The sequence below is a fragment of the Hemiscyllium ocellatum genome, chromosome 19 (genome assembly GCF_020745735.1).
Source record: "Hemiscyllium ocellatum isolate sHemOce1 chromosome 19, sHemOce1.pat.X.cur, whole genome shotgun sequence".
NCBI classification, from domain to species: domain Eukaryota; kingdom Metazoa; phylum Chordata; class Chondrichthyes; order Orectolobiformes; family Hemiscylliidae; genus Hemiscyllium; species Hemiscyllium ocellatum.
Genome location: NC_083419.1, coordinates 62273877 through 62286075, shown reverse-complemented (window position 1 = coordinate 62286075; position 12199 = coordinate 62273877). Strand labels below are relative to the sequence as shown.

General features: G+C 44.2%; 1 protein-coding gene across 2 annotated transcripts in view; it reads left to right on the top strand.

Annotated features, from left to right (window-relative positions):
* The window catches only part of LOC132825007 (DENN domain-containing protein 5B-like), a 299001-nt gene that overhangs the window by 154002 nt on the left and 132800 nt on the right, over nucleotides 1-12199 (top strand). For both annotated transcript variants that reach the window (XM_060839998.1, XM_060839997.1), the window contains one exon: nucleotides 6386-7052. In XM_060839998.1, coding sequence (XP_060695981.1) covers nucleotides 6386-7052 — 667 coding nt within the window. The remainder of the gene's footprint in view (nucleotides 1-6385; nucleotides 7053-12199) is intronic.

Below are 12199 nucleotides of genomic sequence, written 5' to 3'. Positions count from 1 at the left end.
TTCTGTACCTGAGAGGCCAGTCTACACAAAATACATTGTGTTTTGTTATGACACGGAGTAAACCTTCCTGCTTAATTTAAATCAGCAACCCAGAAAAGATTTAGCCTGTGCAGTAACCTGTGAAAATTTGAGAGACCAAGAACTATTTAAAGTAAAAATTAACAACTTTATTTCTTAAATTATAACAGAGAATATTTAACTAACAACTAATTTACAATTCCTTGCTCTAATCTATCTTTTACCTTTCCTTCCATAATACTAGTCTGAAAAAATCCCTCCATTAAGATTTACCAAAATTCAACTTTTCAAAAACCAGCCAGATGCCAAATCTTCTTTTCTTCTTCTTGGGGATTTCTGCTTCACAGGTCATGGATAAAGGTACCTTTAAGAGAGCTATTCTCTGGGCAGTCTGCAGAAGTTTTTTCTCAAATGTTCAATTTTCCCTGGTCTTATACCCCCAAAGTATCAGGTTGTGTCATTGGCTTTTCAGATTGTCAATATACTCAACTCAAACTTGATTGTAGTTTGGTATTTTTGGGGGTAAACTTTAAACTGATTGGCCTAATTTGAATCTGTTTTGTCATTTCCAGGCAACCAGCTAATCTTGCTTTCAACCAAGTGTTATATTGTTACCTTATTCAGATCACTTGGTTCTGCTAGCTTTTAACTCTCTTAAAGGTACAGTACACCCACATCTTCACAACAGGTTGCCGATTCACAACTATTTGTGATTGCCCAGGAATGATTTTAAAAGAATGAAACATCCCCCATGATGAAATGGCAAAGCAGGTTGACTAGCCTGAATGGCCTAATTCTGCTCCCATGATCGTATTGAGCATGGACCAGATGGGGTCAGCATTATGGGCTGTTTGCTCAACTGTCAGCTGAAGATCCAATGTTAATGGCTGTTGGGGCTGCCCATTTGCTGTCCCAGACTGACATGATAATTTACAGCAGGGAAGGCTAACCCTCCTTCTCAACATGGACAGTCCTGCTGCACTTCCCGTGACAACACGTGGGGAAACTCGCTTGTCACAAGGTCTGAAGGACTGTGCCAGCCAGCCAAAGGAAAACAGTGTTTTACAACAACCACCTGCATTTAACTTGATGCAAAGCACTCCACAGCAGTGTCAGTGAAGCAAACTCGGACATCAGACCAGCTATAAAGTCTTACAGCACAGACCCCAAAAGCTTAGAGGGAAATTAGTTTTAAGGCATGCCTTAAAGAAAGAAAGAGAGATTGAGAATATTTCGGCTAAAAAATTTACAGTTTAGTCGAGAACGTCCTGAAATTTCACAAAGATGGGCAGAATATGAATTGAATGCAGGACCTTTGTGACCTCTACATTGACCTCCAGTGACCCAGGCTTGAAACCCCATCGGTTATACAATCCGTCCCCTCTGACAGAGCAACATGGGTAAACTCGGCCTCCATTAGTCAGCAACTGTCACTTCACCTGTATTGTTAGCAATAGAGTAAAATGATACGATAATGTGTGTAAAGGTTAAAAAAAAATGAATTCGCACTCCCAGAGATCAAAGAAAATATGCCACACAGGAGACCATTGAGCCCATTGTGTCCATGCCTATCCCACCTTCCTGCACCAGGTCTGTAGCCCTGCGTGTCAACTCTTCATGTGGACATACAGGTGTACTTTAAATTTGAGAGACTTTCAATCTCTACAGTCTTTTCAGGCAGTGAGTTTTTGACACTCGTCACTTCCCGGTCTCCTCACTAATCCTTTGTGGCAGCACGGTAGTTCAGTGGTTAGCACTGCTGCCTCTCAGCACCACGGACCTGGGTTTGATTCCAGCCTCGGGTGACTGTCTGTGTGGAGTGTGCACATTCTCCCCGTGTCTGTGTGGGTTTCTTCCAGGTGTTCTGGTTTCTACTCATTATTCAAAGAAGTGCAGGTCAGGTGAATTGGCCATGTTAAACTCAGAACAGAGTTAGGCTATTTAATAGTATTCAGGGATGTATAGGTTAGGTGCATTATTCAGGGGTAGATGGGGTAGGGGAATGGGTCTGGGTGACTATCTCTTTGGAGGGTCGGTGTGGACTTGTTAGTGAAGGGCCTGTTTCTACACTGTGGGATTCTATGATTCTTTAACCAACCCCTAGTCTTTGACCCCTGGGTTATTTACTAAATAAAACCCAAAATAATTGTGAATGCTGTAAATCAGAATCGAAAACAGAAATTGCTTGGAACGCTCAGCAGGTCTGGCAGTATCTGTGGAGAGAAGTCAGCGTTAACTTTTCATGTCCAGTGACCCTCCCTCACTTGTTTACAGTACCTAGGCTCCTCTGTGAAACTTGCTTCAAAGACAGGGATCTGAACCTTGGGGAGGAAGGAGCAAGAGATTGGGTTCTGTTGAGGATTGTGACCTTTAGCCCAGTGCTGTTTGTGCCAGTTTTCAATTGATCAGCAAAGCGAAGCTGTTCTTGTGTGGTTCGAATGCTTTTTGTCCTGGTGAGTCGGGGTATTAGAAGGACAACTTTGTCAAAAAGGACAAAATATCAACTTGCCAGTTTTTTCTGCCCCACACCCACCCCAGCCTACTGCCCCCTCCAACCTCCTCTCTCTCTCTCCATCTCTTTTTCCCCTCTCTCTGCCTCTAACCCCTATCAAAAGTTACCTCATAAACTTTCCTCGGAGCCAATAGAAAATCAGGGCCATTGACTGGAAAATAAAGAGTGAGCAAAGTCCCTCTCCTAGTTCTACAGGCCACTGAACCCAGTCCAAAGTTTGGCATTATCAGGTTAAATGACAATTGTTTTCTCTTACATTTTTATTGAGAAGACAGATACTCTGTCAAGGAGGTTAGAAGTTTTATAATGGTGCAGTTAATTTCTGGTATCCATAACTACGGCATTTCTCCCTGACAATAGGAGGCAAGCTTTGGTTCAGAGGTACACATTGCTTCAGTGTACCCTGCCAAGCGTGCAAACTGTAGGTTCTTAATACCAGCCGACATGGCTGACATTCCTATTTGCTGGGCGTGCTGTGTTCTTCCAGCCTCCTGCCTGTTTATTCCTATTTGCAAGCCCCCCCCAGTAGCTCAGCTATTGATCTCAGATGAGTCACTGTAACCGCACTGACGCAAGCTGAGAAACTCCATGACAGCAGGAAGTGACAACTGACAGAGAATGCCCCTCAGCTCGCACTTTGCCGCCCCCTACTGACTGGCCATGTTGTGGCACCGGAGGAGCTTTGTGGAAATGTCCTCCCCCTACCCCCACACAAGTCTTCAGTTGGAATCCAGGAGATGCATTTTCAAAGGAGAAAGTGAGGACTGCAGATGCTGGAGACCAGAGCTGAAAATGTGTTGCTGGAAAAGCGCAGCAGGTCAGAGGCAGCATCCAAGGAGCAGGAGAATTGACTTTTCGGGCATGAGCCCTTCTTCATTCCTGAAGAAGGGCTCATGCCCGAAACATCGATTCTCCTGCTCCTTGGATGCTGCCTCTGACCTGCTGCGCTTTTCCAGCAACATATTTTCAGCTCTGATGCATTTTCAAAGGCAATGAAAAGAACACATTGGGGATTTTAAATGTACCAGAGTCTCCTGGATAGTGGAGAAAGGTGAAGCATTCATGATGAGTGCATCAATGCTGACCTTGAAACTTGTAGATCTGAACTTGAATCTCCCATTTCAATGTCTTCTCTTACAACCTTGAAAAGGCAGGAACTGGATCTGAGAAGTACCTTCGAGACAGGGAGTGGTGTGTGTCTTGTCATGACAAGTTCACCAACTTGGGAATGAAAAATCTTGTCTGCATTTATATATGTGACATAAATGAACTGCACCTAATCCTCCATTGATTCCTACTGTGAAAGGAATGGCAAGGAAGTTTTTTTTGTATCATGTTCTTAATGACTCCAGGGCATCCGAAAGAACCTTTTTAACCAATGACGTACTGACTGTTTGATGTGTAATTACTCATGTAATGTAGAGAAATACCTCTGCCATCTTATGCACGGCTAGTACCTACAAACCACAATGAGATAAGTTCACAAGTCATCAGTTTTTTTTTGGATTGAGAGATTTATTTTGACCAGTGTACCAGGGACAGCTCCCTTTCTCTTTGCAACCTTGATATCCATCAGTGAGGGCAAGTTTAACACATCACCTAAGAGAGACAGAGTCTCCAAGAGTGAAGCATTCTGGGGCTTGGACCAAACTAGCTTTAGCTCAAACAAAACTGCACCGATTCAGCTGAAAATGACACAAGATGCAGTTCTGATTCTTGAATGTTTTGGCGGATGGAAAGATACGTTTTTGTTCTTCCCCCTTAAGTAAACACTGTTTTCTGGTTGTTATAAGTTATATCTTAAGGTCAACAGGTTCGCCTGTGCCAACAAATTCTCTGATCCTTGGACAAGACTGATTTTCAGGCAGTGAAGAGATTTTTTTTCTTTACCTCATGTCACGTAGAATGTAGGCATCGTTGGTTGGACCAGCATTTATTTCCCATCCCTAGTTGCCCTTGAGAAGGTGATGGTGAGCTGCCTTCTTGAACCACTGCTGCAAGTAGGCCCACAATGCCATTAGGGACAAACTCCCAGGATTTGAACCCAATGTCATTGAACGAACTGTGATATATTTCCCAGTCAGGATGGTGAGTGGCCTGGAAGGGAATAAGGTGACAGTGTTCCCATGTGTCTGCTGCCCATATATTTCCAGGTGGAAGTGGACGTGGGTTTGGAAGGTGTTGTCTAAGGACCTTTGATGAATTTCTGCAGCACATCTTTAGTTCGTTAGTATGCAGTATTACTGAGCATCGATGATGGAGGGAGTGGATATTTGTAGATGTGGTGCCAATCAAGCTTTGTCCTGAGCGGTGTTTAGGTTCTTTAGTATTGTTGGGGCTGCACCCATCCAGGCAAGTGGGGAGTATTCCATCACACTCCTGACCTGAGCCTTGTAGATGGTAGACAGGCCTTGGGGAGTCAGGAGGCAGGTTACTTGCTGCAGGATTGCTAGCCTCTGACCTGCCCTTATCGCCACTGTGTCAGTGTCTTCTCAAAGGTAACCCCTGAAGATTTTGATAATGGGGCCTGTAATGTTAATGCTGCTGATTCTTCTATTGGGCTACAAATGAAATCTAACTAAATTCTAAATCAAGTCCAAATTGATGATGACAAGTTGTGTAATATCATCAACATGACTCTCTCTTGCTGTTTTGAATATCGCAACGTATAGTTTTAAATGTTGTTTGGTGCGTATCACATTTGACAAACAATTTGTGTGTAAAAACCATGTTGTATTTCAGATTATGGCCCGATGCCATCAAAGTGTTTACTGTCAACCTTATACGACTTCACATTAATGCAGTGCTGGGAACGTTGACACGGATTCTGTTCATTGAGTGGTGGGGCACTATGCCGAGCAGGAGGCTGGAGGTTGCAATCTGTGATTGATTCAGTCTTTGGGATGTCCCGTTCATCCTGAACTAGTGAGAGTGGAAATCAGCCAGGGTTGGGCTCTCAACAATCATTGTCTGAATCATTACTCGTTTGAGTTTGAGCTGATCAGGCTTGTAGAACTGTCTCTAGCCAACAATGGAGTCTGTTCTTCGGGAAGCCAATGGCAGAAAATCAGCCAAAAATAAAACTGTTGCGTTTCTAAAGCACTATTCATAACTTCAGGATTTCCCAAAGTGTTTTATAGCCCGAAGTCCTTCCCAGGTGTTTAATGTATGGAACTAAGACAGCCAATTTGCCCACAGCTATACCCCACACTCAGCAATAAGCTCATGCTCAAATACTCTGTATTAGATTCGAGCTGAGGGATAAATATTGACCAGGACGCCTGGAGGAAATGTCTGCTCTTGCAACTAGCATTATTGGGACTGTTACATGAGCCCAAGAGGACATGTGAGGCCTCAGTTGAAGAGACTATCCAGTAGGCAGCACCTTTAACAGTGCTGCACTCCCCCAGCACTGCACTGCAGTATCATCATGGATTATATTCTCTGGGGCTTGAACTCAAAGAGGAGAGTTATATCAGACAGGTTATGGTTAACAACTGATCACAGTATAAATCTTGAATGAATGGGCCTAGTTTTTAACCTTCAACTCAAGCTGCCAGTCTCTGTGCAACGTGACAGTAATGAGAGTGACAGGAGACATTGTGACAGTCATTGTCCACAATTCCCCTCCTCCTCTGGCAAGGGAAACAGTGGATGGCATGTTCAGTCTGGATGTAGGCTTCATCAGGGTAAGGTCACTGATGAGCGGGAAGCCTACTAGGCTGGGGAAATGAATGCTTTAAGCTCGTTGAATGTGGTCAGTGCTATTTGCTGTGATTTTTAGGTGTTTCTGGACATTCTCAGTATTTAAAATGTACAATTTTGTTTTGCACCTTACCCAACCCCCCTCAACAGCTCTGCATGCCAAAAGGACTTTCCTTCCGAACGCAGTCAGAGAACAGAGAGCCGCAGTTCCATTCCTTCCTCATCACCCGCGAGGATGGCTCACGTACCTACGGCTTTGTGCTCACCTTCTACGAAGAGGTCACCTGCAAGCAGATCTGCAGCGCCATGCAGACGCTCTACCAGATGCACAACGTGGAGCAGTACAGTGGCGTTTACGCTTCTTCCTCGTGCAGCATGGACTCGTTGGCGAGCAGCATCGATGATGGCGACAGCACCTCCCTGGCGAAGCTTCAGCGGTACAACTCGTACGACATCAGCCGGGACACCCTGTACGTGTCCAAATGCATCTGCCTCATCACCCCGCTGCCCTTCATGCAGGCCTCTCGCAAGTTCCTGCTGCAGCTCCACAAGGCGGTGACCTCCCAGCAGCCACCGCCCCTGCCCCTGGAGAGCTACATTCACAATGTCCTCTATGAGGTGCCCCTGCCTCCTCCTGGCCGCTCGCTGAAGTTCTCCGGGGTCTACGGGCCTATCATCTGCCAGCGGCCGGGGCTGAGTGAGTTGCCCCTGTTTGACTTCCCGCTGAGGGAAGCCTTTGAGTTGCTGGGCTTGGAAAATCTGGTTCAGCTGTTCACGTGCGTGCTTCTCGAGATGCAGATTCTTCTGTACTCACAAGGTAAGCAGGTTCAAAGTCAGCAGTCACTCTCAGCTTTGTCAACTCAGTCGGAGGCAGGTGCAGTTACTGCAGGGTTTGCACGGTGGAAGGAAGTTAGCAAATGCCCAATCAGTAAGCCCGCTGGAAGTAGTCAATGAGACATTTTCTTTTTAAAATACCATGAAGGGATGTGGGCATCATTGGCTCGGCCACTATTTATTGCCCATCCCCAATTACCCTAAGGCTGTTCAGAGTCAACCACATTGCCGTAGGTCACATGTCAGTCAGACCAGCTGAAAGTCAGCAGACTTCCTTCCCTAATGTTTACAATAACTGATAGTGGTTATTAGGTTGCTATTACGTTTTCAGTCCAGATTGAATTCACTCTTCACCGTGGTGAGCTTTAAAACCATATTCCTGTAGTTCTGGATTACAATACCACTGCCTCCACCAGCCCCACCAGTTATACATTAATTAGAAGCTGCAGAGTGTAGGTTAATGGGTGATTTTCAGATCAGCCTGTCAGAGATGATCTTGCCAGCTTAACACACGACTTTCTAAAAGTGTGTGGAGGCTCTTGTGGTGCGGTGGTAATGTCCCTTTTTCTGAGCCTGGAGACCCATGTACCACTTGCTGCAGAGGTGGGTAGTAGCGTCTCTGAACAGATAGGTTGAAATAAAACCTTTGGATCAGTATCACCGAGCCAAACCCCATGGTCTCTTCTCTCCAATAGCTCTGAGGATGACATTTTTAAAATTTGTTCATTCATGGGATGAGGGCATTGCTGGCTCGGCAGCATTTATTACCCATCCCTAATTGCCCAAAGGGCAGATCAGGGTCAACCACATTGCTGTGGGTCTGGAGTCACATGTAGGCCAGACCAGGTAAGGATGGCAGTTTCCTTCCCTAAAGGATATTAGTGAACCAGATGAGTTTTTCTTACAATCAACAATGGATTCATGGTCATCATTAGACCTTCACTCCCAGACTTTTTATGTTGAATTCAAATTCCACCATCTGCCGTGGCAGGATTTGAACCCATGTCCGCAGCTCTGGATATTCTCTGGATTAACAACCAGTAAGCAATTGCTTCCCATTTCTTCCCCTCTGACTGTAGGTATATCTCAGAAACTCATCTTTAGAAAAGAATAATAAAACGCGACAGACATGTTAGGGGATGTATCAATAAAGAGGGGAATATCTGTATCTAGCTGAGGAACTGCTGAAACTGCAAAAAAAAAAGCCAAATCTAGCAAGAGCTGTCAGCTAAGCCACCAAAATAAAAGAAGGGAGAATAAAATACTTAGCTTCTCAAGCTGGAGATTGTATTAGACTTGAGGAAATGAGGGTAGTCACACGCGGGGTGAGGGGGCACAGGGAATGGAACACCAAGTCTTGGTGTTGAGAATGTCAATTTTTTGAATTGCCTCTTTAATGTTGTGAATCGTTGAGTTACATGAAGTGTGATCTGAGTCATGTTTTGTAAGAGTGGCTCATTCACAAGATTGATTATGTCCATTTGGTGTCAGATGCAGTGTCAAAGGAATGAGGGGTTTCTCCACAGTCTTTATAAGAATGTGAAGCTGGGCTTAATTCCTTGTTGCAAAATCACGAGGCCAATCCTGAAGAGGAAGCCATTCGGGCCATCTTTCTGTGTAGCTGCCCAATGCTATCCAATAGCCTTGGAAATGACTTTCAGCATGTACCTCCACTTTTCCATCTTGCAATCCTTTCCAAGAGCCTGGCTCACTCTTTGTCTGCCGGAACTGTGAACAAGAAAAAAGACCACCAAATTTGTCTTTTAGCATCCTGGTTGGTGTGATGTGATAATTGTGGAGTTGTTGACTAATTAGAATGATGAATAAATTAACAGACCCAGGTCCGACATGAGAGAACCCCCCTCTGCCTAATTGTCCCTATGATCAAGTGTAAACTCACCACTTACCACATCATCGTACTCAATGGAAGAATTCCCTGCTCCCATTTGAAGAGTATTGTGAGATCTTGAACATGTTCCCAACTGCTATAGCCCAGCGGTTCAATCTTCAGTTCAGCAACTCACCAGAAAGACAGCACCTCTGACTAAGCAGCATTCCTTTCGTGCTTCACTAATGTGCCAGCTTAGACTGTGGACTCAAACAGTTTCAACCCAGAAATGTCTGTCTCTGAGGCACGGTTGCTACTGAAGGAGCTAACCTAGAAAGCACAAGAGGGAGAACAGAATAAAAAAGGAAAAGACTTCTCACTCTCTTCTACTACAGTGTTAATCCTACTGCCCTACCTGCTCTCAATCATAATTAGATATTGTGGTACGAAAAATGTCATAATACTGTGACATTCTCACTTTCGGTTACACCTCTGTTTTTGTCACACCTGACAATTGTATATCACTGGTGTTAACCATATTTTCCAGATCACTGGCACGCAATTTATTCACTCAATGCATATGTAAATCTCTGGTGGTACAGCTGAGCTTTTATTACTTTGCCATCTCTAACAGATATCGTGGATTTGATTCCCTGGTCCTCATTTGCGAGAGGATGGCAAAATAGCCAGAAGTTTGGCAGCTTTTGGAAGACCCTACTGTTTTATGCTAAGGCCTTTTTAAAATGGCATTCCTGCTATTGAAAGAAAGACCACTGGCATTTTTATAGCATTCTTAATACCTCTGGTTATCCCAAGATACTTTATACCAAGATACTGTGTTTGAAGTGTGTTTTGAGGTCAAAACTGGCAGCCAGTGTATGCACAGTCAGATCTTGCAGGCTTTTGATCATCAATGATCGGTTATTCTATTGTAGACATTTTTGACTGGGGTTTGAATATCGATAGAATTCCCAAACTGTTCAAAAGTGTACCATGGGATGTTCTGTGTTCATGTGAGAGGCCAAGATATGCTCTTAGTTTATCATTTAATTTTTTAAAAAACACCTCTGACGTTCAGCACTCCCTATCAGCCAATGTTGCCTATACCTGTCCTCATTCCTGATGAAGGGCTTTTGCCCGAGATACCAACTCTCCTGCTCCTCTGATGCTGCCTGATCTGCTGTGCTTTTCCAGCACCACACTCTCGACTTTAATCTCCAGCATCTGCAGTCCTCTCTTTCGCTTGGACCAGTCCTGAGGGCCCACCTCCCACCAAGCTATCAGCTCCAGGATTTTACTACACTGTCGTGCTGTGGAGGGTGTTTCCTTATTCCCACACCTCCCCCTCCCTTCCCCCACCCCCGACAAAATGTTGAGCCTGCATTTAGTCATATTTTGACAAATACAAAGTTCACATGATGCAAATCGCTTTCTTAAAGCTCATTCTCATGATGTTGGTATCGCTGACTAGGATAGCAATAAGTTCTCAACCTTAAATGGGCACTGCTGACTCATTCTTAAGCTTTATCTATTAAATGCTGGAGTCCCTAACTGCCTCGGGGCAGTTAAGAATCAACCACCCTGTTGTGAATCTGGAGTCACATGTAAACAGATTTCCTTCCTTTGTGTACTAGATTTTTTTTTTCCCAACCATTGACACTAATTACATGGTCACCATTAGGGTGGCTTCTTCTCCTAGGAATCTATTAAATTCAAAGTCTACCATGGTGGGGTTTGAACCAATATCACCAGATGGGTTATCCCAGGTTACATTCCAGTGACATTACCGCAATGCCACCACAAGCAATACACCTGGCGGTGGCTTGAAAGTCCAATGAATATAGAAACACAGCATGAAACAGCACAGAATGAGACTATTCAGCCCATCTTGCTCGTACAGGTCCTTTGAAAGAGTGGAAGAGTTACCTCATCAGTTCCCCATTTTTGCTCCGTTCTAGTTGCCACATAAGTTCTTAGCTTCTTAATTTTTCTGGAGTGCTGCAAACATTGGATTTGTAGGTGACTTGGGTGAGATACTAAAGATTCCAACTTTTGGAGAGGGTGTATGTTGTTGAGCCTTGCTTAGGATGGAACATAATGTTATGTGGGCATCACTGGCCGGACCAGAATTTATTGCCCACCCTTAATTACTCTTGCGAAGCTGGTGGCAAGCTACTTTGTTGAACCACTGCAGTTCTTGGGGTGGAGAGACACTTGCTGCTCGGAAGGGAGATCTAGGATTTTGGCCCAGCAATACTGGAGCCATGGCAATATATTTCCAAGTTAGGGCTGGTGAGTAGTTAGGACGGAAAGCTGCAGGGGGTAGTGGTCCCATGCATCTGATGCCCTTGACTCTCTAGATTAGAGATTATGAGTTTGAAATGTGCTTTTGAAGGCATCTTAGTGAGTTGAGATCTACAATATCCATGGAGGTACAAACCAGCAGGCTGAATTCAATACAGGTAAAATAGTTAAACTTTCTGGGCAGGATTTACTGATTCCCACAGGAACTGTGGAATCTCAGAAGTTATTCAAAGCATTTGATGGGTATGTGCTGTACCTCACACACCATGGCTCAGGAGCCTCCTACTATTTCAAAGACTAATGGAATGAGGATGTGCTGTGGACTGAGAGGTGAAATTGTTGCACCAATTTTCTACCAATTTTCTTTGGCTCCTTTTTGGGATAAAATTCCATGGGCAGTAGATGTCCCCTTGTGCCTTACCCAAACTCCACAAGTATCCATGAACCATGTGTAAACCTTGACGGTCTCAGCTGGATGTGGAATTGGGAAAAGGGGTATATAATTGATAAACCCTCCATCTATAGACTCCATCTTTGTTCTCTGCTGCCTCAGAAAGGCAGCCCACAAAATCAAAGACCCCTCCCACCCCAGCCTCTTCCATTGGGCAGAAAGTATAAAAGCTTAAACTCACATATCAACAAGTTCAAGAACAACTTCTTCCCTATTGATGTTAGACTTCTGAATCGACCTCCCAAACTTTAAATTTAATGTTGACCTTATTTTGGTGCAGCTGTACCATTGGATTTCTCACTCAGTTCTGTTACCCTAATGCATTTTGTATGGTTGGATCTGCCTGTATGGCATATAAAATAACACTTTTCACTGTACGTAGGTCGTGACAATAATAAATCAAATCAAATCAAATCAAAAAGTTACTCTATTCCCACTTAACAATGATAAACCTTGATGTGCTCCATATGTAGATAATGTGAGGACTGTAATCCCTAACTCTAAGACAGTAGTGCTGAGGTCAGTTCTGGTCCTATTTGAATCAGGG